The 24,439-nt window shown below is 40.0% G+C and overlaps 2 protein-coding genes across 6 annotated transcripts in view; one reads left to right on the top strand and one right to left on the bottom strand.

Annotated features, from left to right (window-relative positions):
* Positions 1 to 574: 574 nt before the first annotated feature.
* On the bottom strand, positions 575 to 5,782 carry LOC119722904. Its single transcript, XM_038193306.1, has 6 exons — positions 5,654 to 5,782; positions 5,394 to 5,523; positions 2,160 to 2,288; positions 1,881 to 2,009; positions 1,485 to 1,592; positions 575 to 822 (listed from the first exon to the last, which is right to left on the bottom strand). The coding sequence occupies exons 2-6, from the start codon at positions 5,512 to 5,514 to the stop codon at positions 638 to 640; spliced, it is 672 nt and encodes a 223-aa protein (XP_038049234.1). The 5' UTR covers positions 5,515 to 5,523; positions 5,654 to 5,782; the 3' UTR covers positions 575 to 637.
* Positions 5,783 to 8,911: 3,129 nt separating this feature from the next.
* LOC119722901 (dynein heavy chain 1, axonemal-like) overlaps positions 8,912 to 24,439 on the top strand; it is a 40,059-nt gene continuing 24,531 nt past the window's right edge. For 4 of the 5 annotated variants that reach the window (XM_038193303.1, XM_038193301.1, XM_038193302.1 and 1 more), the window contains exons 1-27: positions 8,912 to 9,196; positions 10,378 to 10,545; positions 11,001 to 11,168; positions 11,581 to 11,965; positions 12,396 to 12,557; positions 12,820 to 13,072; positions 13,338 to 13,495; positions 13,739 to 13,953; positions 14,394 to 14,561; positions 14,989 to 15,119; positions 15,509 to 15,659; positions 16,041 to 16,234; positions 16,410 to 16,635; positions 17,028 to 17,230; positions 17,338 to 17,479; positions 17,839 to 17,994; positions 18,213 to 18,411; positions 18,779 to 19,032; positions 19,603 to 19,815; positions 20,199 to 20,363; positions 20,582 to 20,809; positions 21,311 to 21,490; positions 21,908 to 22,045; positions 22,550 to 22,713; positions 23,095 to 23,299; positions 23,733 to 23,936; positions 24,268 to 24,381. In XM_038193303.1, the coding sequence (XP_038049231.1) occupies positions 10,378 to 10,545; positions 11,001 to 11,168; positions 11,581 to 11,965; positions 12,396 to 12,557; positions 12,820 to 13,072; positions 13,338 to 13,495; positions 13,739 to 13,953; positions 14,394 to 14,561; positions 14,989 to 15,119; positions 15,509 to 15,659; positions 16,041 to 16,234; positions 16,410 to 16,635; positions 17,028 to 17,230; positions 17,338 to 17,479; positions 17,839 to 17,994; positions 18,213 to 18,411; positions 18,779 to 19,032; positions 19,603 to 19,815; positions 20,199 to 20,363; positions 20,582 to 20,809; positions 21,311 to 21,490; positions 21,908 to 22,045; positions 22,550 to 22,713; positions 23,095 to 23,299; positions 23,733 to 23,936; positions 24,268 to 24,381 (4,944 nt within the window). In that variant the 5' untranslated portion in view covers positions 8,912 to 9,196. The remainder of the gene's footprint in view (positions 9,197 to 10,377; positions 10,546 to 11,000; positions 11,169 to 11,580; positions 11,966 to 12,395; positions 12,558 to 12,819; positions 13,073 to 13,337; positions 13,496 to 13,738; positions 13,954 to 14,393; positions 14,562 to 14,988; positions 15,120 to 15,508; positions 15,660 to 16,040; positions 16,235 to 16,409; positions 16,636 to 17,027; positions 17,231 to 17,337; positions 17,480 to 17,838; positions 17,995 to 18,212; positions 18,412 to 18,778; positions 19,033 to 19,602; positions 19,816 to 20,198; positions 20,364 to 20,581; positions 20,810 to 21,310; positions 21,491 to 21,907; positions 22,046 to 22,549; positions 22,714 to 23,094; positions 23,300 to 23,732; positions 23,937 to 24,267; positions 24,382 to 24,439) is intronic. The other variant, XM_038193300.1, reaches the window with a different exon arrangement.

Here is a 24,439-nt window from a genome sequence, read left to right as displayed (position 1 = left end):
TTTGTCGGACCAACGAGGCGTCGGAGCTATGATAGGGGTCAATTTCATAGCTCTTGTAAATATGGAATTCCATGCTTATATTATCACCATACTTTGCTGACAGCACTAGCAAATACATATGTTTTTTTATTTGCCCTTGCAAACCTGCATTTAGAAGAACTATAAAATTGCAACCACTTAATCAAGTCTGAACATAGTACTTCATCTTGATACAGGGTGAGTCAAAAAAAGCGGAGCCCAAACCCCAAAAATTGTATTTCATGTTAAAAAAAAATATGTAGCACCAAAAATAATCATGACTGGAAAGCTGTTGTTGTTGACAGTTGTTGAAAGAAGTTTTCTGTGTCATTTTCTTTGTTGTTCCAAACAGTTAAAACACACAATAAATTGCTCTTTTTTTTTGGAAGAGACAGGTTTAAGTGTCATTGCGTTTAAATTGTGATATTCTTTGAACGGATTGAGCAATTTCAGTATTTCTTTTTATCTAAAAGTAGCTTATGAAATTGGCTTTCCAGTCATTATTTTTGGTGCTACATATTTTTTTTTAATATGAAATATAGTTTTGGGTTTTGGGTTCCGCCATTTTTGACTCACCCTGTATAAGTGTTAAAGTCTAACTGCAGACTGAGCCCAACTCTTACACACAAACCATCTCAATCCCAAGGAGACTTGACTCGCTGGGAGGAGTATGACGTTGGGGTTCATGTGGATTGCATTCTGGGACTGGTTCATGGTCTTGTTGAGGGACATGCGATCTTAACGGCAGTGTCTCACCTCCCTCTATTTCTCCTCCACCGCCTTCTTCTTCAACTGGGGCATTTCCTGTAAATAAATTTTAAATGATGGGGATTTTATAAGGTTTACTTGTAGTTTAATTGAAGCACTTTTTAGGGGCACTTTTGGAAAGGTGCATTTTTGTGATGTGTCACATGGAAACATGTAGACATACCACCACACATGCCAACGTGCATCATCCTCCCCCAGTTAACTTTGGGTGAAAGTCCTGTTACTTAATTTCAATGAGATGTTTTAAAGTTGCATACCCCTTGCTCTTCAAAAAAATGGATAATTTTCTCTTGACAATATTCCCATTAATATGTTATGTTTTAACAAAAAAACCTTTATTCCGCTAATGGGTGTCTGCAACCCTCCTAAAAGGGCTATTATTTTGGGCAAAATGACCCGCCGCTGCAAGAACCAAATTTTTGTCTGGCAGCCAATGATTCTTATTTTGTTATGAAATAATTCAAAAACTAAACATCAATGGATTTTTTTTGTTCAATGTCGCATTCAAAAGTGAATAACTTTTATATTGCTAGGAAAAATAACAATTAGAAAAAAATCTGTTTTTCTAGGTGAAACTCAAAATAAGCGGCACGGGAATGCATCTTTAGCGCCACGTTTGCTTAACTATTCTTTCCATTACTTTTCTACAGGAAATGCTTATTCTGATAAGATACCTATTTTTGAATCAAAGAATTTACCTCGCTTGTTTCTTTTCTGGATGAAACAATACAAGGAGACAGTCATGATCATGATGACAATCACCACACCAATCCCGATGGGAACACCAATGACAATGGGATCAACTCCTGAATGTTGACAAATTGAAACATATGAATTTGTATTAGAAAACAGTGAAATCAGTATACTGATTCCTTAGAGCAGTTGAATTTAAGGCTTGTGTCAGATATTGAGCTTGGGAAAAAAAAACATAGAAAAACTTTTGAACCTGTGTATTCGGTAAACTTCTATTAAATAAGACTTGAAAGAACCACACAATAAAAGAGATACTGTGCTACCTAGCTCACTGAAACTCCTTCATTTTCACTGCTTGATAATGCCATTTTAAGCCATTAGCTGACATGGTTGATGCATACCTAGTGTCTTGCGCCCTGCTGTTACAGGAGGATGGGTGGAAGGATCAAAGTCTTCAGGAGGTTTGGTGGAGCTTGCTGCCAGGTCCTTGGTGGTTGCAGCTTCCGTAGTAACCTGGGTTGTTGTGGCCCCTGAAATCAGCAAACAGATTCATCAGTAATTAAGTTGACACCTGTTTTTCCTAGGTACAAGAACAAATATATTGGGGGAGACTTTCAAATTGGGCAACAAGGTTACCGTGACCGAAAGAAAAGCAGAGGAAATAATACATTGGAACTTACTACTGCATGCTTGGCAATATGCCTCCTGTGAACCTTCGCAAAGGCGACATGGGATACACACTTCCTGCACGGGCTCCCACACCCAATCTGGCGATTTGTAATGTTCCTGGCAGATTAGGTTGTAGTCCTCTGAAAAGATGCATAAAATCAGAACAAAATTGAACAAAAGTGTCAGGCCATACATTCATAATACACCCCAATTTTAACAATTTCTATAGATCAGGGCTGTCCCGAATATTTGAATAAGGGAATAAATGTGTGCTTGGCCAATTAAACACACTGTTGAAGACCGGTTGGAGTCTGGATGCTGATATTTACCCGAGCCGAAGACCTTTTTGGTAAAAAAAGGAGTGCTGTGGAGTGCTGTGGCCTCGTGGTTAAGGGCATTGGATTTGTGGTCTGCGGGTAATTCTGCAGGTTGTAGGTTCGAGTCCTGCCTGGGTCATGGTGCGTGTGCCCTTGGGCAAGGCACTTTGTCACTCATTGCTTCTCTCCACCCAGGAGTAAATGGGTACCTGTGAGGGCAGAGATGGTTATTGTGGTTGATTTAGCTTCCTTGCGCCTAACAGGCTGCATCGAGCTGTATACTCCCCAGGGAGCTGAGATGGTATTTGGAATGTTTCATGGGCCCAATGAGCAGGGGTAATAACGATGTAGCGCCTTGAGCACCAGTCCTGGTGGATACGTACGCTTTATAAATAGCAACTATTATTATTTATTATTATTATTAAAAACACATCAAAACTTTTTGGTCCAAAAATCAACAAACAATTAAAAAAATAACAGCGATGCTGTTTAAACCCCTCAGCGGGAGTCAAGATATCATACGGAAACCATTAACATTTAACTCACCACTGGTGACCTTTGACCTTTTGACCCCCAAACCAATCCCAACTTGCCTGTACCCAAGGGCAATCCCTTTCTAAAGTTAGAAACCCAAATCACATTTCTAACTCAAGTTATCATGCGAAAACCATTTACCTATAACTCACCACGGTGACCTTGACCTTTGACCGTTTGACTCTAAACCAATCCCAACTTGCCTGTACCCAAGGGGCAACTTCCTACCGAAGTTAGACAGCAAAATGTGATTTCTAACTTAAGTTATCATCCGGAAACCATTTACCCAACATTGTCCCCATTGCTCACTTTATTTCCAGCCTTGTTTCCAATAGTAAGCCCTGGATAGGAAACTTTCTTCCTGTATCTTGATTCAATACCGCTATTGGCTAGTAATGGATTCATATCGTGTACTTGGTGTTGTTATTCACAACGTGCAGTACGTGTTTTTGCGATCATTCATCCACGCTTTCTCGAAAATAGTCTTTTCCTTTCCATTTGTTAATACTAATATGAAATGTGCTAACTGCATGTTGTCTCGATAAGATCGTAACAGTTTAGTTTAAGAAAATCGTGTTTTCGTGACTCACGCCATGCCAGCGCTGCGACGAATTGATTCCGTTTTTACCCCAAACACCGCATACAAAAACAAACGCCAATGTAACGCACAGGCAGGCACCAGACTATTCCTCATTTGCATATGTGTTCAAAAATCTTGCACATGCAAATGATCCAATACCAGGGTGAGAGAGCAGGTAGGGATGGGCACGTACTGCTCGATACCCTAGAGACGAGGTTGCCATTTACCTTTAACTCACCACAGTGACCTTGACCTTTTGACCCCAAAACCAATTATCACAACTTGCCTACTCCCAAGGGCAACCCCCTACCACAGTTAGACACCAAAATCTCATTTCTAACTCAAGTTATCATCCGGAAACTACTTACATTTAACTCACCACGGTGACCTTGACCTTTGACCTCAAAACCAATCCAAACTTGCCCACTTCCAAGGGCAACCCCCTACCAAAGTTGGACACTAAAATCCAATTTCTAACTCAAGTTATCATCCCGAACCATTTACCTTTAACTTTTGGTGGATTTTTTTTGGGGGGGGGGGGGCTTAACAAAAGTTTGGGGGGCTAAAATCTGAGGTAGCAAAATTGCTACATCACTTGTGCCGTGCTACAGAGCTTGCGATAGTGTACGGCCAGAGGCAGTCGGGCTATGCAATAACCACCTGATGACACCATCATGACCTTGGACATCAATGACAGTGTTGTAGTACTCAATAGAGGACGAAGACCTTTCAACTACATTGATGTGATTGGCAGAGACACCCAATGTGAAATTGAAGACCTTCCGTGCATAATGAGGGATAAAGACACCTGGCATGGCGTTGTGAACAAGATCTCGGTTGTGACCACTAGATGATGATGAGTACTCATATTAATCGGTACTCGCACTAGTATACTCGAGTACTTTTTTTTTTTACAGTACTCGTACTCGTACTCGAATGTCAAAGTACTCGTACTGGAAATGACAGTACTCGTACTAAGGTAGCAAAGTACTCGTACTGGATATGTCGAAATTGTACTCGATCATCAAACTCCTACTTGAACTTGAATAGCAGTAGGCCTACTCGAAAAAAAATAAAATTGGTATAGCTTGACTTATATAACCTTATTTTATCGATGCTTGCAGTTTGAAATGGTTGATTGGCTTGCGGAGAAATCAAACTTTCCTGATTTTCCTCTGTGCACGTCCGGACAAACACATTTGGAAAGATTCCCATATCCGGCCATCACTTGTCACCCTGTGCACAAACCCTATGAGACTGGTCAGAAATTTGTTTTAAGTGTTTTCTTAGTAAACTAATAACTTCAATATTTCCCGGCTAATTTTGACTTTTTAGGACATAGGCCTATTATCACTTTCTGATAGGTCACTGAAGACAAAAAATAGTCATGGCCAGATAATCTTTCCACACATTTAACAGTAGCCTTGAGTGGGTCTATATATCGGTCTGATCATAGCTCTATGGTCTGACTGGGCCTGGGCCAATTACGCTCAATGAACCACATGCAGTATGACTGTATTCGGAAATGGATACTCGTACTTGGAATAAGTACTCGTACTCATACTCGGAAGTACAAGTTCTCGTACTCGGAGACCTGTCCTTGTACTCGGAAGTACTCGTACTTGTACTCAGTAACCTAAGTAGGCCTACTCGGCAGTATACGGCTCGGTACTCGGAAAAAAGTCCTCGACTACAACATAGTATGTTGACTGAGACTGAGAGCAAGAAACAGATCGAAAGATCGAAAGATTGTGAAAAGAAAGCAGCGACCAACTTTTTTCTTCTTTTTACATCTAAAATCTAAAAAACCTTACTTGTGCTGTTGTACGCTGCTCGACTTTCCGGCGGGGCTCCGCGGGGTTTCCTGACGGTAACGATCGGTCGACAATCTACACCGATCATGATGAACAAACTCAGTAAAGCAGCAAGCATCATCTTTGCAGTCTGCATAACATGCAATTGAATATAAAACCAACCAAAACTACATTAGTCATGGTCATTACTATTTAATAGTACTGATGTTATTTTGTTCATTTTTAAATAAAAAAATCCAATTCCACAACCCTGGACTTACCTCACTTCTTATTTTTATCTACGATTTCAGATAGCGATAGAAGTAGAACCATGCATAAAGCATGGATCTACCGGGCCGATTGCCCGATCCGTACTTGCCTTTTATACCCTTTCAGCTCCTCGTCATCAGAATTTTCTAGACTCACAAGTCACATGTAGTGCAGCCTAGTCCCTGATTGGACCACGGACCGTTTACATGGTCCGTGATTGGATAGAGCTATGCCGCGAAAGGGGATTTCCCTTACTTATTTTACATCCCACGATTGCGCAATCCGCAGAGGGGAATTTTTAATAAGCTATAATAAACATAGAGAAAACCAAATTGAACGAATGGGTGCATTATGTCTGGTATCTAGGCAAAGTTTACTATTAATAGAAAAGATCCTTTAAAACAAATATTCACAATCATGTACGCATGGAATTGAATGCTGTCATTCTGTACACTATAACTATTGTCATCGAAGATTGTGTGCCGAAATCACGGCACCTGCTGTTTACGTAGCTACAGGACCAACGGCTATAGCTTTCATTTAGTCTGTTTTTAAACAGGGTGGCCTCCTCAGTTAAAAGAAAAACTGTACAAAAATATTTTTAAAAATAAAATAAATTAACACTTTAAACAAATTAATTAAGTAATATTTAAAATAAAAAATTACAAAATACAGTTATTAAAATATACACATAAATTAATGAGCGCTATAGTGGAGGGATCGAAACAGGAATCAACCAGACGCCGTCCGAAGGGCACGATTCAAGTTAGGGTGATACTGAAATCCGTTCACCTTTTATGTTGTAGTCTTCAGGTCCAATTTGAATTTGCATTCCCCTATATAGCAAACGCGGCCTTGCCACGGCGCGGTGGGTTTAACAACATATGAATTAAATCCAGTCTTGGCAATATTGGCAGCGCTACCCAGGGAATTCCGACTAATACCTCCGGCGCACACATTAGGTGTACATGTACTCCATTTCCTGGGTAGCGGTACCAATATAAGACGGGATTTGATCACTTGTTGATAGCGACCTCTACCTTGTCAAGGACCGGCTGTATAAGGGGAATAAAATCCAAATCCTGTCTTGGAACAAAACTATTCATCTAAAAAAAAAAAAACACTCCCCTCAAACAAACAAGCAAACACCCCAACAAACAAACACCCCAACAAAAAAAGCCAAATACCCCAACAAACAACCCAACACCCCAACAAACACTTCATCACTTTTCAATTGAACCTGTATTTCAAACGAAATCAGAAAAACACATTCATTTCAAAAGAAACATGGTTCAAGTGGATTAAAACTTAAATTACATACACAAGGAACAAACATAAAAAAATAAGGTCATAATGGTTCAAAAGACAGATAACAATAACTTAACATTAAAGAACTTGCTTATAAGTTAAAGAACTTGCTTATAAGTCAAGAGAACATCAATTAAAGGAAAACAAGGTCTCACGGTTTGTTGAGTCATCGACTCATCGCCATCCCCGACTGGATGTAGTGGTGACACCATGTCTCCAGCTGCCTGATGACGAAGATAGACGATAGCAACAATGGGCGAGAAAAGTATATATTGACTACAAATATCATTGGATCCATTTTGAACTAAAAGCAATCAAATAAGCCAACCAACTCGGTCATTAACAAAAGTAAACAGAGTGTTAGAATGATCCCATTTTGTTTGAAGAGCGAGAAGTTGTGCGAAAATAGAGAGTAGTGGAAGTCTGTACGAGAATTTTGCTCTTATACGATGTTTCCACACACAAGGAGAGAATCCGGAAACGAATGTCGGGAGTATCATAAATAAATTCGAGATGCCATGCGGAATCAAACACCAGAAAATTTCGAAATCTTGATGGAGATCGGGGAAGAGTCACATGAGAAGGGTAGACAGGAGGTATAAGAGCCGGTTGGATGCGGGGCACTCGATGAACAGATGAGTAGTGGTGCCATGCCCCTAATGTCTTCACACCATCCACACACTTGGGATATAATATCGGGATTGATGTGGTTGAGAGCATAGGTACGGTTGGGCAGAAAGGTTGTGAAGAAGACGGAATTGAACATCCCCTTCTCTTTCCACGTATGTTGCGTGTAGGAGAGATGGCTTCGGCATGCCAGTCAGTATACTGGGCCGTGTGAGATTCAGAAGGCGGTAAAGATTGTGTGAAGTCTTGTCGGAGGAGGTGGATTGTGTATTGAAGGTTGGAGGGAAGAGTTCTCACTGACAGGCAGTGTCCGGAGGAATTGAACAGAATGAGGGAAGATGGAAGACAACCACTTGTGCATCTTGAATAAGTCGGATGAAGATGCGATGGATGTTGTTCGTCACGAAGACATCATAGCTCTTCCACGTGCTATAGGCCTATATAGTTAGATCCACGAGCCTCGCCCACCGTATTGTCGTTTAGAACTCTCACACGCACTGAAACAATTGCCTGGGTTGATTTTACCAAAGATGGGGTGAAAATTGGAACTACCCAAACTTGGGTTGTTCTATAACCAATTGTTTGGGTTATAATTTATGTTAAATTCAACCCAAATGTGTAGTCATACAAGACAAAATTAAATTTGGTCTTATATGACCACAAGTTTTGGTTGAATTTAGCAGAAATTATAACCCAAACAATTGGTTATAGAACAACCCAAGTTTGGGTAGTTCCAGTTTTCACCCTTTCTTTGTTTAAATCAACCCAGGCAATTTTTCAGTGCGACAGAGAAAGCGAGGCGACAGACAATCATTCTCAAGATCATGATGATTGTCAATTAATATACTGTTAAGTGGTAGATTTAAGATAAAATAAATAAATAGAATCTGTAGAAACAACAATTTGGGCTCTCAAAATAATCCAACACGTACATCATCATACAAAACAAACATAACAAACACCCCAATAATCCCACAAACAACCCCAAAACAAAGAAACAGGAATAAGTTCTAATTATCATAATTGTCCTGATATCGCTCTATGGATGAACTAACCGAAGAAACTCGGGCAATTGTCGTCAATGTTAACATGGCTTATTGTATATTAAATGAAGTGGTTTCGTGCCCCCGGTCCCATTCTCATATTGAAGAAATTATCAAAAAGTAAAATAAAGAAAAAACTAAATTGTGTTTGTACATTATGCATGCTGCACAACTTGAAAGCGCGTGCATATATTGTGACGAGCGCCCTCTTTTAACAGGTCAACATTATAACTCCCTCCCCCTGGTAATCGGTAGCTTACGCGCATTAGAAGGCTAAATTTCTCATAACAGACTACCAGTGTCCATATTCGCCTAGCAACGTGCAACGCATAGGTTAGCTAGTGCACAAATTAATTAATTGGCGAGACCAAAAGACATGAAAGAAGTGGGACAATTTTGCCGAGGACAATTAGGGAAATTGACATTCTCTGCAGACTGAGGATTAACTTATCAAATTTTGAAAACAGCAGCAAGTATTTTAAGAAAAAGACAAAGACTTTGGTGAATGAGGTTAGGCATGTTAATTTTGTTACTTTAGCCGGTGCAAGAAGAACTTGAATTTTGACAGGATAAAAGGTAAGCAAACCAAAGGGTTTCCAGATCAAGCAAGCGCTTAACTAGTTTGGTACTTAATGCATGTAATGATTGCACGTCAACTCGCCCCTTGCCGCCCGCCTCTTACCGACTCGCCCCTGACCGACTCGCCCCCTGACAGACTCACCCCTTACAAGCTTGCCCCCTGGCTGCACGACTCACCCCTAGCCGATTCGCCCCCTCGCCTAGACCCGTGAAGTCAACTTTGCGTTGTATACAACGCCACATGCTTCCCTCAGGTAAATACAAGCGAAAGCATTCTATCTTTTGATCCGCTACATATAACCATGTATAATTTTGCCCATATAGGCGGATCACTTACTTGTTGGGATTCCTGTGAATTTCCGTGAGTGTTGGATCTGTCATTGCCCGGAAATTTGTCACAATGAATGTTTTCAAAATGATCAGAAAATCAAAGACAGGAATGACCAGGTACCCCTGAGTTCCGCATGCTCAAAATGGTAGGAGTATCACCAGTGGGTACACGACTAACCGTCGTACATGGCAGGATGAGCGTAATACCATATAAAATTCTGCTAAATCCACTTCGAAAGTCTGCCAAATCACCCAGTAGGCCTATATATATATCGTGCAAGGGTTTGTTTCAGGGATCTTTCTAAAAATGAAGGTTTTTCAAACCAAATGTGCTATATTTCTCTTATCTTTTTCATTTTCCTTCATCTTCATAGTTCTGCCGAAAAAACTTTTGCTGATTTTCTGTATAGGCCTACCTCATTTTTGTATGCAAATATTCTGTCAAATGTAGCCGAAATTCGGCTAGAACGGTCACTCCATCTTAGTAACCGCGGATCCGAATAGAGTGTTTTTACTATAGACTGAAGTGTGGCTATGTATATAGCTGTTGTATTGGCACCTTATTACCTCAGTGCGGGGTGCACGGCGGTTGAGTCTTGGGTGGGTAGCTCAGCACGCAGTACAGGGACTCAATAAAGAGACGTGGAGACTGGTTGAAGTTACTCACAAGACTGCCACAAGGCCGGCTAGGCAGCCCAGGAGACGCCCAGCCACGCCATGCTTCAGTGACTTTATTCAAAGCTTACTACATAGCCATGTTCACGGGTCTACCCCTCGCCTAGCGCCACTAGTGTGGCCGCGGTATGCTGCAACAATAATAATATTTTTTTCTGCATGCATCATACTAGATGAGTTCCAGAAATTCTTTGAGTAGCCGGGATGGAGGAAGGCCCTTCTCAGCCAATCGTACACAACTACCACCACAAAGGAGGAACGGCCGTCCACATTATCCAGAGATCAAACAGAGGGGTTACTACTCGGATATACTGTGTGGTGATGCTGATCAGAGACTTGGGGTATGGATCCTTAATTTGCAGGCTTCAAAACACCCTGCTTGATTTAGCAAAGTGATAGTAAATCATTTCGTACTAAACTCTAATCTTTTTAGTTTATAAATGATGAAATTGAACCTGAAACAGATTTTGGACTTCATTGCATCAGTAACTTTGCATAATATAGGAGGATAAATGCAAGTGTTCATATGTTGAGTGCATGTATTAAACAGGTTTATAATTTCATGATGCAAAACATGAATGTACAGGAGTGCACAGCAAAAAGGATGCTAAACAACTAGCACAAGTATTAATGTTTGACATATCACCATTAAGTCTGTTAGTCTTACTTAACTTGTAATTTTTTCCAGTGATACATTTGAATCTTTGCCAAATCGAAGACAGTATTATATTTCATAATATTATATTTCATAATGTGAATCAAACAATTTTGCCAATTTCTCTTTTCACATTTCCAGAATGTCTTGAGTGGTGCTGAGACACAGCAAGACACGTTATGGAACATAGCCAAAGAAAAACACACTCCTATGGTGACTTCCTTCAAAGGCCCACAAGGAACAGAACAAGCTACTGCTGAACTTAGTAAACAAGTGTATGGACCCACCAGTGAGATATTGACAAAATCGGTAGGAAACTGCAGAATTGTCAAATCGAGGTGTTATTTTTTTTTATTATCACTATATTTATTGGTGTGGATAATGTCTGGATCATTTAGTCCATTCATCAGTTACGTGTGCATTTGTGTGCTATTGTTTGGAAAACACAGTAATGGAGAAACAATTCAGATCTTTGTTTTAATTTGGTACCTGAATGTTCTTCGGAAAGAAGATTTTTTATTGGATTTTCATGGGGACATTTATGGTGAATTCTGTTACTCTTGACTCTGCACTGTCTGTAGTACAAACTAATTTCTTAAACTTTGAAGTTTATACCCCAGATGAAGCCCTATTCGTATGTTGCTGTTGAAGTAAATAATTATTTCTCAATGACAGGTGTAATTTGTACAGTAATTGCTTAACCTTTTGTCCTTTTGTGTAGGATTTCCCAGAGAAGTCTTTCCTTCCCAAAGTCCAGCTACCATACTTTGTAGCCCCAGGCCAGTGCCCACGTAAGATTGAGATTGAGCGACGCAAGCGCCATTATCAGAACCAGACATTAGAGGATCTACTAGCCACGGAGGAAGTTCAGACTGAAGCCCTCATGCCTAAACATATCACAGAGAAGATCTCTGTCAAGCTGAATGGCATGGATGGGGATGAAGACCCCGCCCCCTTCCCAACATTCCTGCCTTTGGATATCTTTACGGATACAGAGTTTGATTGCCGGACCCCCCAGGAATGGCTTCATATGGGCGTTGAGAATGGTCACCGCCTCCCGGTACCCGGTAGAGCTCTCTTACCAGCTTGGGATTCTCCTGAGAAATGTAAGTTTGGACTTATCACCGCTATGGAGTCTGTACAGTATTGCATTCATAAGCATGGCACAAAATGTCAAGATTGATTGTCATCTGAATGTGCACAAACCTATATCATATGTATGGGTGTCATGTGTATGCAGTAATGCATTCAAAGTCCCGCTTACCTCTCTCTTTGTGTAACCATTGAGGGGATACTTGTGCCCAGAGTCCATGGATTAATCCAAGTCTGCCATTTCTGGATGTTTTTGTATTACTGGGGCATTTCCAGACTCATGTGCATATTATACAAGAATGTTGCACTCATTTCAATCCCCTTTGATAATGTGTCCAGAACTTACCAAATGCACACCCACTTGTGTGTGTATAATGCCTTCATGAAAATGTGGTGTAAATGTCCAGTTTTCTAAAAATGTTTTTCTCTGAATTTTATAACTAGTGGACCCCAAGGACCCAAGCCTGGAATATGAGTGGTTTGACGTTGGTATGTTGGACTATGACAGTGAAACTCAACTCTATCTGGTGCAGAAGACAGACTTGAACAACAGGATACTGGATGAGAATGGGAAGGTTGTAATCAACGGAGGCAAGAATGCTGATGGTATGTGTGCTGTGCCAGGGCCCAATTCCATAGAGCTGCTGTGCTAAAAATACTGCTTACTGGTGCTTAGCAAGGTTATGTGCTGAACAACAATCAGCTTAAAACCAGTCTTAAACAAGTTACGTTCCATAACACATTGGATCTATTTGTGCTAAGCAGATATTTTCCGTGCTAAGCAAAATTCTGAATTCTGATAAGCAGTTTCATGAAGTTTGTCTCAGGCAGCTGGAGCCCATTAACCCCCTTACCTTTCCTTCACTAGGTACCCGCACCCTACAACCCAACCAGTACTGGGTACCACGCATCCAGCTCATGTTCACAGCAGAGGATCCTCTCGTCTTTGCCCAAGCCGTAGTCAATGCCCACCGTGCCCGCAAACGCACAGAAGCCTTGCTGAGATACAACCTGTACATAGATTGTATGCCCATGGAAGGGCTCGTGGAACTAGACCCGGAGAGTTTGAAGAGGATGGTGGAATGGGCTAAGGGGGCACCTGCCTTGGCAAAAGATAAGAGGTTAGTTCTCCAGTGTTGTGAACAAGTCCATCACAAGTCCTCAAATGTCTTACGTCATGTCACAATCTACTCAACTGAACTGTGGAACATGCATTGTAACTATATTGTGAATAGACTTGACTGAAACATTGTTGTATTTGCACATTGAAGTTTAGTGTTTACTCCAAATGGTTTAATTTTTTGTAATAATTTTTACTTGAAGAATTTATTTCTTGTTGAAATTGAAGAAATTGTGGATTGAAATGTTATGTTTGTCCCTTTGCAGTTTGGATGACTACATCCACACGTTGGAAAAAGAAGTGAACATTGATTTCAGCCGAGCCATGAATCGCATCACCTTTGATCGGATTGTCCAGGCCAAACCAGACATGTTTGCCTTTGTCACCGTCCCGGACCCAGTTGTTGAGACAGTTCCAGAGAGGGGTACGTTGAGAACAATGATGGAATACCTGTATGGTCTCCCTTTATTTCCAAATTCATTGATGAAGGGAATTAAATGGTTTCGAAAATATATCGATTTCTCATAACATTTTGTCTTAGATTACTTGGAAATGAATTCACTGGATAGAAAGTGAAACATTACTATAACGAGAGTCTGTCGGTGATGTCTGACAACAAATTGACCTGTTTTTTTTTTCATCTTGTGTCTGATTTGCTCCTTGTCAGGTTTCTATTCAGATGTCCCTGAGTACCCATTTGATGAGCAGTATGACAACTTTGCCTTCAACTCCTTGCTTACACGAGAAGAGGCCATCCTAGCCATGACTAAAGTCCGGACGGAATGTAACAAGGTGTCAGGAATGTCACTGTTCCATGTTCCGATGAGCAAACACATGAGACTGGAGGAGTTTGAGCAGACACAGGGCCAGGCTAGCTCACAGGTCAGTAAGGGTAGATGGAGGGAGGCTGTCTTTGCAGAACTCGGCAGGCCTAATGTGATGCTGTGATTATCTTTTCACTGTTGTGACCTTGGCAAACATTAACAGAGAAGAAAATCAACAGTGCGTCTGTCATGAGCTGCATGCATCACTTAGCATTGTTGCTTATAATGTGCTGAGCAACATCATGTTCTGTGAATTAATGTGCTTAGCAGCTCCGTCATACTGATTTCTGATTGTCATTATACTTAGATTAAGTTTCAATGTCAGTTTACTAGTAACATTAGCAATGCTACAAACGTGGCAAATGGGAATCACTCTGGGAGGATATGGCTTTGTATTGCAAATCATCAAGTGTGTAGAAAAGCAGTATTGACTGATTTTAAGTTAAATTGGGTAAATATAAAGTTATTAATTGTACAATATTTTCCTCTTACACACAGGTTCAGTTATTCCTGAAGGACAGTTGGATAGGCACCCTACGTGCAGCCATTCGGACCAGCCTGCGAGATGTGGGCAAGGGATGGTTCAACCTTCATGAGACCAACTGGGAGGTGTATCAACGCTCTAAACTCAAGAAGTTCATGGAGATGGTCAAATTCTGTATGCAGGTCAGTGGGAATAGATAGTGGCCTGGATAGAACAACAGTTTTATCAATTCTAAAATTTATGGATATTTGCAAATTGAGTGGAGAAGTGACAAAATTGCTTCTTTCGTTTTGCTTGTGTGATTTTGAAGAAAAGTTATGTTGTATTTAAAACAAATTACCACTCCTACTGTACAGCGATTTTTAAAGATATTTCAAACAAGACTTCAGTAGGACTGTTCAGCTATAATGATTAAAATTTAATGATTAATGTATGCCAAAGAAGTAAATATGCAAATTACAAATTGAATGTAGATTGTCATTTTTTAACCCAAATAATTTTTATTGCACTTCATTGTGTCATTTCCTCCAAGAGATGAGTTATCAAATGTAACTCTTCAAAGAACTGTCTTCGTTCATCTCTCTTGAACTTTTTACCACTGACGTTTAGGATTCCTTGAGGTATTTGGTGCAAGACTCTTTAGTCAACTTTACTCAGATGATCCTGGATGCAGCCTGTGCAGTCCTGCCTCTCCCTGCTGACTTGGAATGGGATAAAGATCTCATCAAGGTCAAATACAGGTCAGTCAGGACAACCAAATGGAAATAAACAAAATTGAAATAATGTCCCTCTTTCAACAGTATTTTCATTTCTTAAGAAGTAAAGTTCTGTCACTTCATCCCAAACTCATGTCTTTAAGCACTTATCCCAAAGAAAACAAAAAAATGAGGTTAAAGCCTGAAAAAAAAGGCCCAATGTAAAAACAAAGTGAGTTTGTCTGGAATATGTCTTTAATTTAGAACCCTCATCTATCAGAAATTATTCACTTACCTAACCCACCCCGCATGATAATATTTTATATATCATTGTTTGTCTATGAGGTTAAAAGATTTGTGGTGCTGTAATCTACAGAACTTGTGACATTTTTACAAAGAAACACATGTGAATTTTGTTTCTTTCTTTTTCACAGGCCCAAGAAGAACTGCCTATTTCTGCTGGATCTGATGGTAGACAAGGAGGGATGTCATTACAGCACCAATCTCAACAACTTTGAGGCAGCCTTAGTGGGTCTGTTTGACAAGGGAATCGCTTCCACACAGAATGTTCCACAACTTGAGAAGGTCAATTGATAGGCCACATTCTTGCATTTACAAAATACTCATTTGTGTTATGAATTCCAAAAGCATTGTTGAAACTGTTATTTGTATTTATTGCCATGCAATCTTCTTTGTATTTGATTTTATCTGAATCAGGTATGTTGATGGAGTATTTGTAATTGTATAAGTTTCCTTTCCGCCATTATTGTGTTTTCCTTTCTGTGTTGTAGAATTGTCCTCTCCAAGTCTGTTTTTGGTATTCTAACCCACTGTGGTAGGGAAACTATGGTGTAATGCATAAGTAAATAAGAAGTAAATAATAGAGTTGGAAATGAAATGTTGTTGGTTCAAGTTTTGCCTTCCATGTTTCACTTAACACTGCTGCTTGTCTTCCTTGATGTATAGTATGTGCTGGAGGACATTTTCTGGGCAGACACGCCTCTCCTTGAGTCCGTGGGGGAGCATGAACCCAGAGTGGAGGAGCTCAGAGACACCATAAGGGATGCCATCCGCAAAGCACTGGTCCCCATGAAAGCATACGCTAGAGCTTATGAGCAGTTCCTGGAACTTATGAACCTGGACATCAATGAGTACATCAAGTAAGCAGGACCTTCAGCTTTTTAAAAAGTTAGCTTGTAACATTTTAGTTGCTAGCCAAAAATTGGCTCAGTGAAATATGCTAAAATTTGGTAAGACACAATACAAACTTGTAAGCAGTTCTTGTAATATGTAATACAATGTAAGTTTATTGGTGCATTTGCTTATTCCAATCAGGGACTATGACTCTAAGGAGCACACAGCTGCTGAAGTCAAGAAGGAGATTGAGAGTCATCTCATTCAGAAGGAGCTGTTGGAGAACACCATCCCTAGCACCTACATCATCGGTCCCTTCCACATCAGCACAGAGAGCGTCAGGCAGGGCTTGTCTAAGAAGCGTAAGGCCTTGGCCAATGCACTGCTGGAACTCCTGGCCCAGAAACTACGCAAACAAGCGGAAGATGTGAGTTCATCAAGGCTTTAGTCTGAGCATGACATGTTTGGGATTGGCGTAGTTTTTATTTTTGATTGATGGACTATTGACTCATTGTGCTAATATACATGTTCCATGCAGTGCATATCTGCTAATTCATTTTCACATTTGCTGAAGTTGAGGCGAGTAAGTTTGCTTGTAAAATGCTTTTGTACCCTCAAGAAAAACATACGTAGTTACAAATAAAATTTGTGATGGATTTTGAATCTGAACACATTTTGTAAAACCCACAGAAGTCCTTCTAAGGTCACCTATATTAGCAGGCCCTAAACATTTCTCTTACACTTTGCCTTTGTGCAACAAATTAAACTACAGCATTAGAAAGAAAAATTCTAAGTCTTTTTTTAAACCTCTTAATCCAGGCATGCGAGGAGTTCAAGTTCATAGCTCGCAAACTCTACGACCGACCCAACTGCATTGAAGACTTGGCTGAGCAGAAGGAATGGATGACCACCATCCCTGACAAACTGAAGGAACATCAAGAACTGATTGATAAGGCTATGACCGACTATGAACTCATTGAGGAGTTCTATTATAACCTGTCTACGGATGACTTCAATCTCAAGTGAGTAGGCCAAGGGAAATGTGAACACACTGCACTCTCTACCTGAACGTTGAATGTATTTGCGGATTGAAACCTTACAATAAACGTATGTATTTTTTTCCATCCAGGTGGAATGCCATTGGTTGGCCTCACAAGATTGAGATTCAAATGGAAACCACACTTGCTCAGCTTGAGGAGGACAATGAACGCTTTGAGAAGATTCAAGTCACCGATCAGAATAACTTCACTGACAAGTTGGATACTCTGCAGGTGAGTGTTGTGGAGTGCTAGTCATTCACCTAAAGCTCATCAGCTACAATTGATGGTCAAATTTCCAATTCACTCTTCAGGTCAAAATGATAGCCAGGCACCTTTTGTGCAACAGGACTAAAAATAACCATATGTCAGGGTTTCAAGCAAAGGAAATAGAGAGAGGAGTACAAATGAGCAGTTTCTCATTCAGAGAGCATTTGTAAACTTGGAATGCTTAGGTACTGTTTGTGGATACAACCTGGTCTAATCGAAACAATGTGAATAGCCTGGGAAAACCTGTGTTCCAGTTTGGGAGCTTTTGTCGATTTTTGAGACCGACCCTTTAACTCATTGGCATAATTTATTTATCCTTACAGATGGTAGTTGCTGGTTTCGCTGCCCACACTGACATCAACAAAGCTCATGAGGTGGCTAACGAAGTGAGACGTGTCAACAAACAGATGAAGGAATGCCAACAGCTAGCTGCTATGTACAACAACAGAGAGAGGCTGTTTGAGATGCCTATCACAAACGTAAGCAATAATCTCTCTAAATTTCTAATCATCCTCTATAGTGATCTGTGGAAGAAAGCCAAAGCCATGTCTAAAAATGGGCCTCCTGAGTTGGGGCTGCATCTTATGTCAGCATGTTCCCATAACGTTGTAAGACCTAGACTTAGCTCTAGATAGGAGATTCTTACTTGGCCTAAGCCTGTAAACTGTACTCAGTTTCATTTCTTGATTTGTTTCAGTATGACAAACTCAGCAAGTTGGTGAGAGACTTTGAACCCTTCAAGAATCTATGGATCACCACCTCTGATTGGCTGAAATGGCATGAGAGTTGGATGACTGATCCACTCACAACCATTGATGCTGAGCAGTGTGAGAAACAAGTCAGTGACGCCTTCAAGACTATGCACAAATGTGTCAAGATCTTCAAGGACATTCCCGGTAAGATGTGTTAAGTTTATTTTATTCTTTCTGGTTTTGAAACCAAGAATTTATTAAAGTGTGAATAAGGCACTGTATCTCAGAAGCCTGAAGGAATGGAGAGGGAATTAGACAATGAGGACATTTTCAGGTTTAGAAGTAGGAGTAAAGCTCGAGAAAGATATTCTTCGCTGAATCTATCAAACTGCTGCAAATTCAGATTTTGGAATTTTGTGGACTTTTGATGTTATTTGTAAATGAAATGATGTCGTTTACAAAGTGGAAGCGTGCTATGTGACCTCCATTAACCAATACAAATGCTGCTTTCTACCCCAACATATGCACTAATATGCACTCATATTTTCTTTATCTAATTAATTGACGACAGGTGTCCAGTTAGTAGCCCAGGAGATCCGCCGTTGGGTGGAGGATTTCCGGCCTTACATCCCACTAATCCAAGGTCTCCGTAACCCCGGCATGCGTAGCCGTCATTGGGAGATCCTGTCTAAGGAACTAGGTTTCACCGTTGTACCCAAGGCCTCGTTAACCTTCAGCAAGTGTCTGGAGATGAAGCTGCAGGATCATATTGAGAAGATCTCCAAGGTGGCTGAGATTGCTGGCAAGGAATACTCCATTGAACAGGTACAATTGTTTAGATGGGTGGGGTGGGAGATTGCAACCTTCATGTGGTCCACCCTGTTCCAACTAATGTAATCAAATCAACATGCATAATCAAATATAAGTTATTTAGATGGGTCTTTACATTTTCTCAGGAAGACTGTTTGTTTTGTACTTAGTACTATAATAACCCTGATTAATGGCTATCTAGGGTACAATGTCTTTACTTCTCCAACTGTGTATACCCAAGCAGCTGAGATGTTGATTAAGAATGCATCAGATTAGCAGGAGTCAAATCTTGTTAGGGACTTTAGGGCCCATTTTAGTAAATCTGTGTGCTTTATTAGTACAAGCTCACAGAAAAATATCTCAATTGCTTGTGAGGTCCCACCTTAACAACATCTGAAACAAATTACTGAGAGAAAAGTTGACGACTCTGAAACTTTTAGACGGTAATAGCAAATGGTTGGTAATTCACTTCACTAGCCCAAATTCTTTGGTGTTTTCTGTTCAGTGTGTAAAGGGTCAACCCTAACCCTTTTTCCTTGTTCCCGAGATGTTTGTCATTCTATTGTAATTGTTTCACCCCTGTAGGCCCTGGACAAGATGGAAGGTGAATGGAAGCCAGTTGTCTTTGAGATCATGTCTTACAAGGATACTGGTACCTACATCATGAAGGGATCTGACGAGTGTACACAGTTACTGGATGATCATATCGTCATGACACAGAGTATGTCCTTCTCACCTTACAAGAAACCATTTGAGGAGCGGATTAGTACATGGGAAGGCAAGCTACGCATGACACAGGTATGGCGTATTCCTGAATTTCTACTTTCTTGAAATTTTCAAATGATTGACAATATTTCTAAATATGTTGTGCCTTCATTCTTTTCTATTTAAAATGTACTCACAATTTAGCTCAGTAGTCACTGTTGCCTTACTAGTTTAACTTTGTTTGTTTAGAATTTTAGGTCCAGATTTTGTAGATCTTTAAACATATAAAGAGGGGAAACGTTCTTGTTTATCTTTATTATTTTTTTCAGATTTAATGGATCCAGATAATACTGGTTACGATTTGACTTTATTTAATGGAAAAATATGAAAATTGTCACCTGATTTAAGAAATTTGTAATGTTTTGAGAAACGGTCACAATTTGAGACTTCTTGGTTCTGACCCATTTTATTGTTAGGATGTACTCGATGAGTGGCTCGTGTGTCAAAGGTCATGGCTGTATCTGGAACCCATCTTCAGCTCAGATGATATCAACAGGCAGCTGCCGGTAGAAGGCAAACGGTACCAGACTATGGACAGAATGTGGCGTCGTATCATGAAGAACGCTAAGGACAATCCACAGGTTCATGAAATATTCATTTGTATCACTCAGAAATCTTTAATTACTTAACAGTAAAAAGTGTATTTTTTCTAGATATCTTTTCAGATTTTAACAATGCATTCATTCTTCCTTGTTAACTTGCTATGTGCATAGTTATAGATAATATTTGTTTGGACATAAAATCAGTTTACTAGGACCTTGATGATCTTGTTTTCCTCTTTTTTTCTCCTCCTGTTCAGGTTATCTCCTTGTGTCCTGATGCCCGCCTCCTTGAGAACCTCAAGGAGTGCAACAAGCTCTTAGATCAAGTCCAGAAGGGTCTTAGCGAGTATCTTGAGACCAAGCGGGCTTCCTTCCCTCGATTCTACTTCCTGTCAGATGATGAACTCCTGGAGATTCTGTCACAGACCAAGGATCCGACAGCTGTCCAGCCTCATCTCAGAAAATGCTTTGAGAACATTGCTAGGGTAAATCAATGCTCTTTCCCTTTGTTAACTGTTAGTATAAATCATATCATCTTCAAATAATCTGGGAAGTATAGACAAGCTATAAAGCTTTAATGTTTTCAAATTCTTTTCCAACTGAATTCTAAACCATTAAAAATCTTTAATGTTGGATTGGTTGTATTAATTGACACAAAACAAAGAGAGAACATAAACCATTGTATTGATCCAGATACTTTTTGTACAAGAGCAATCCAATGTATATTATCGGGACTTTGTGTCAAATTGTGGCAACTCTGTTTATTCTTTTAGATACTTTTCCTTTCAATTTCAAAAAAATGTATCATTAAATTTTACATCATAATGGTGGGTCGGAGAATGCATTCTTTGGAGAATGTAAGAAACCTACCCCCAAAAGGAACTCTCTTTAAGTGTAGATGCTGCAAATTCCTGTCATTAAAACTAAATGTAAACTAGAGTTTCACAAGCGATTAAGATTGAATTCTCTGATTTTCTCTCACACAGCTGCAATTTGAAGATGACCTCCTGATCACCAAGATGTTCTCAGCAGAGGGGGAGGTAGTGCCCCTGTCCCAGCCCCTCTATCCCAAGGGGAACGTGGAAGATTGGCTGCTGGAGGTAGAACGTGTCATGATGGAAAGCATCAGGAAGATTCTAGGAGAGTCTCTCATCAAATATCCAGAGGTATGATATACCAGTCTGTTTGAAGTTTCTGTTGTGGTAGCTGTAGCTGTTGCTACATGTGTTCTTTTGAAAACAATTATTTCAACCACAAAAAAGCAATTTTTCAATGGGATAAGGAGAAAAAGACTCGGGCTTACAAGGTTACAAGTTTTATAAGGACTTGATTTTCAGATATTTAAAAAAATCTTAAAACACTTTGAAAAAAACAAACAATTTCCTCGTATCCAAATTAAACTTCAATACTTATAAACTGTACCACAACTTGGACCCATAAGCTAATGATGATCATGATGAGGACAGGAATAATCAAAGTAAAGTGTCTTGCCCAAGGACACAAGTTGAGGGAATTGGTACCTGAATGTGGTTCATGGATTAGTAATGTTTCTAACCTCCCTCCAATTTTGTTTCTTGGGCTAGACCCCTCGTACTGAGTGGGTTTTACAGTGGCCTGGTCAGGTGGTCATTGCCGGCTGTCAGACATTCTGGACCAAGATGGTAGAGGAGGCAATCCAAGAAGACAGACTGGTGCCATTCCTGGAGGTACTCAAGCAACAGGTTAGTCAATGTCTCAGTATCACATATAGAGTCAAAAACTTGCCATTGAGTTCGGGCGACACCTTGCCTTGATGAACTCTAACAAGAGGTCAAATTTTAAGTTGGATATTTGGGCTATTAACATGCACTACTACATACAGGACAAGAATTATTGAAAGGAACTGAAATCCTAGAAAGGTGTGAGGTGAATACATGTCCTTATGTTTAGGTCAGGTCTGTAGGGTAGCCATCGTCTGTGTGGTATCAAGCAGCTTCAGCTTTCTGTTTTACCCTATTAGTCCCTTTGTCGAGATATTCCAGGTAAAAACAAATTTCCCTGGAATTCAAACAACTGTTTGATATGCAGAAAAATGTTTAAACTCTTGGTCTCCTTTAGAACTACATCATACCTGACAAACTAATGTTACACCATTTTAGAACTGAAACTATCGTGTAAGCTAATGGATATTAACTGGGCTTTTTTCATGTTCCAATGAATTATGTGCTGTTGCTCTGACTCCACAGATTGCAGACTTGGTTCAATTAGTGCGAGGTGATCTGAGTAAGATTGGCCGCATGATCCTATCCGCCCTCATCGTGATTGAAGTCCACGCCCAGGATGTGGTAGCCAAGATGTGTGAGGAGAAAGTGGCCAATATCAACGACTTTGAGTGGATCAGCCAGCTTAGGTAAGGTTGCCAAGTGTCTCTAAAATCAGTAATAGACTTCATAATTTGGTCATAAGTCATAGCCACCTTTGGGGTGTGTGTGTACATTTGTCATTGTGCTGTTAAATATAATTTGACAAAGCTACCGTGGTCACCTGATCAAAAGTCATTATCCGATTGGTTAGTTGGCATTGTCTGATAGACAGCCTGGAAGGGTCCATTCAATTCCACTGTTTGCTTTCTCCAATGAAGATCTAAAAATTGAAGCACATCTCTCAATCTGTCAGGGATTACTTTGTGAACGACAACGGTGATAAGATAAAAGTACATAGTAAATTACATCAGTTAACTGTATGATTTGTCCATACCAATTGACAATTTCCAACAATTTGTTTTTTTCAGGTATTACTTTGTGAATGATAACATGTACGTGCGTGCAGTCAACGCTGAATTCCCCTATGGTTATGAGTATCTGGGTAACTCTGGCCGACTCGTCATTACTCCATTGACTGATCGTTGTTATCTCACCCTCACCGGTGCCCTGCATCTCAAGTTTGGTGGGGCGCCAGCTGGACCTGCAGGTACTGGCAAAACTGAAACTACAAAGGTAATGTAACAATGTCATTGTCTGAAATTTCTAAAAGTTCATTCCTTTCGAAATGACTTGGTAATGGTTAATTGAGTCAATCACAAAAAATCTCACCAAGAATCTGCCAACATTATGCAAAGAATTAATAAAAACTTGACATTGAAAACAACATGTGAAATGCACAAATTTGAGTAAATACAAAAGTTTTATTGTGTCTGCCATACTTCAAAAAGGCTAGTGTTTTTCTTGTAATTTGAGGATTTTACGGACTGTGTGTATATATTGTATATTGTAATGTACGGTTTAATTATAGGGTCATTGTAGTGAAAGGGAATCCAGTCCTACCAATCCCCCACCTATCAAATTCTTTCAGATTCTATCAAAGTCTACCAATTCTAATATATTCTATTCAATCCACTCTATTACTGTTATCCTCTTTTCCATCCACCAGGATCTTGGCAAGGCCTTGGCCATCCAGACAGTGGTCTTCAACTGTTCTGACCAGCTAGACTTCATGGCCATGGGTAAATTCTTGAAGGGTCTAGCCAGCTCCGGTGCCTGGGCATGCTTTGATGAGTTCAATCGCATCGACATTGAAGTGTTGTCTGTAGTTGCTCAGCAGATTAGCACCATCCAGAAAGCACAACAGCAGAAAGTAAGTACAAGGAAAATATGTGGTATTTTTTATTTATTTATATTTTGCAATGAAAACATGGCTAATTGAGGTGGCTGCTACAAAAAAAATTGCATTTAAAAAGAAGAAGTGAACTTTTGACATTTTGGTTGAACTGAGATGAATTAAAAGATGTGGGAAAACAAATTTCTTGCAAGGAGTTCCTCAGTGAAGCAGCAAAAGGGAAGAAACTTAAGAAATATTTATTGTCTCTGGAACACACAAAGTAAGCATGATTCGAGGCAGTAAATTTTGTTTATCCGGTTAAAGGTTTGTGATAATTAGCATGAAATTTTCCCTCTTTTTGCTTCAGGTTGACAGGTTCATGTTTGAGGGTGTGGAGATTGCACTCAAGATCTCCTGTGCTGTCTTCATCACCATGAATCCTGGTTACGCTGGAAGAACAGAACTGCCTGACAACCTGAAGGTAAGATACGAACAAAAATCAATTTTACAAATACCATAAACGTCACAAAATGAAATTT

Source organism: Patiria miniata, unplaced genomic scaffold (assembly GCF_015706575.1).
Source record: "Patiria miniata isolate m_02_andy unplaced genomic scaffold, ASM1570657v1 HiC_scaffold_16, whole genome shotgun sequence".
Lineage (NCBI taxonomy): Eukaryota > Metazoa > Echinodermata > Asteroidea > Valvatida > Asterinidae > Patiria > Patiria miniata.
This window is presented reverse-complemented; position numbering and strand designations above follow the sequence as displayed.

Excerpts from the sequence above, each read along its gene's own strand:
- LOC119722904 (XM_038193306.1), bottom strand. The coding sequence starts at position 5,514 with ATGATGCTTGCTGCTTTACTGAGTTTGTTCATCATGATCGGTGTAGAT. Across the intron at positions 2,010-2,159 it reads ATATTGCCAAGCATGCAGTA|GGGCCACAACAACCCAGGTT; the intron begins GTAAGTTCCAAT and ends TGCTGATTTCAG. Across the intron at positions 823-1,484 it reads CCAGAAAAGAAACAAGCGAG|GAAATGCCCCAGTTGAAGAA; the intron begins GTAAATTCTTTG and ends ATTTATTTACAG.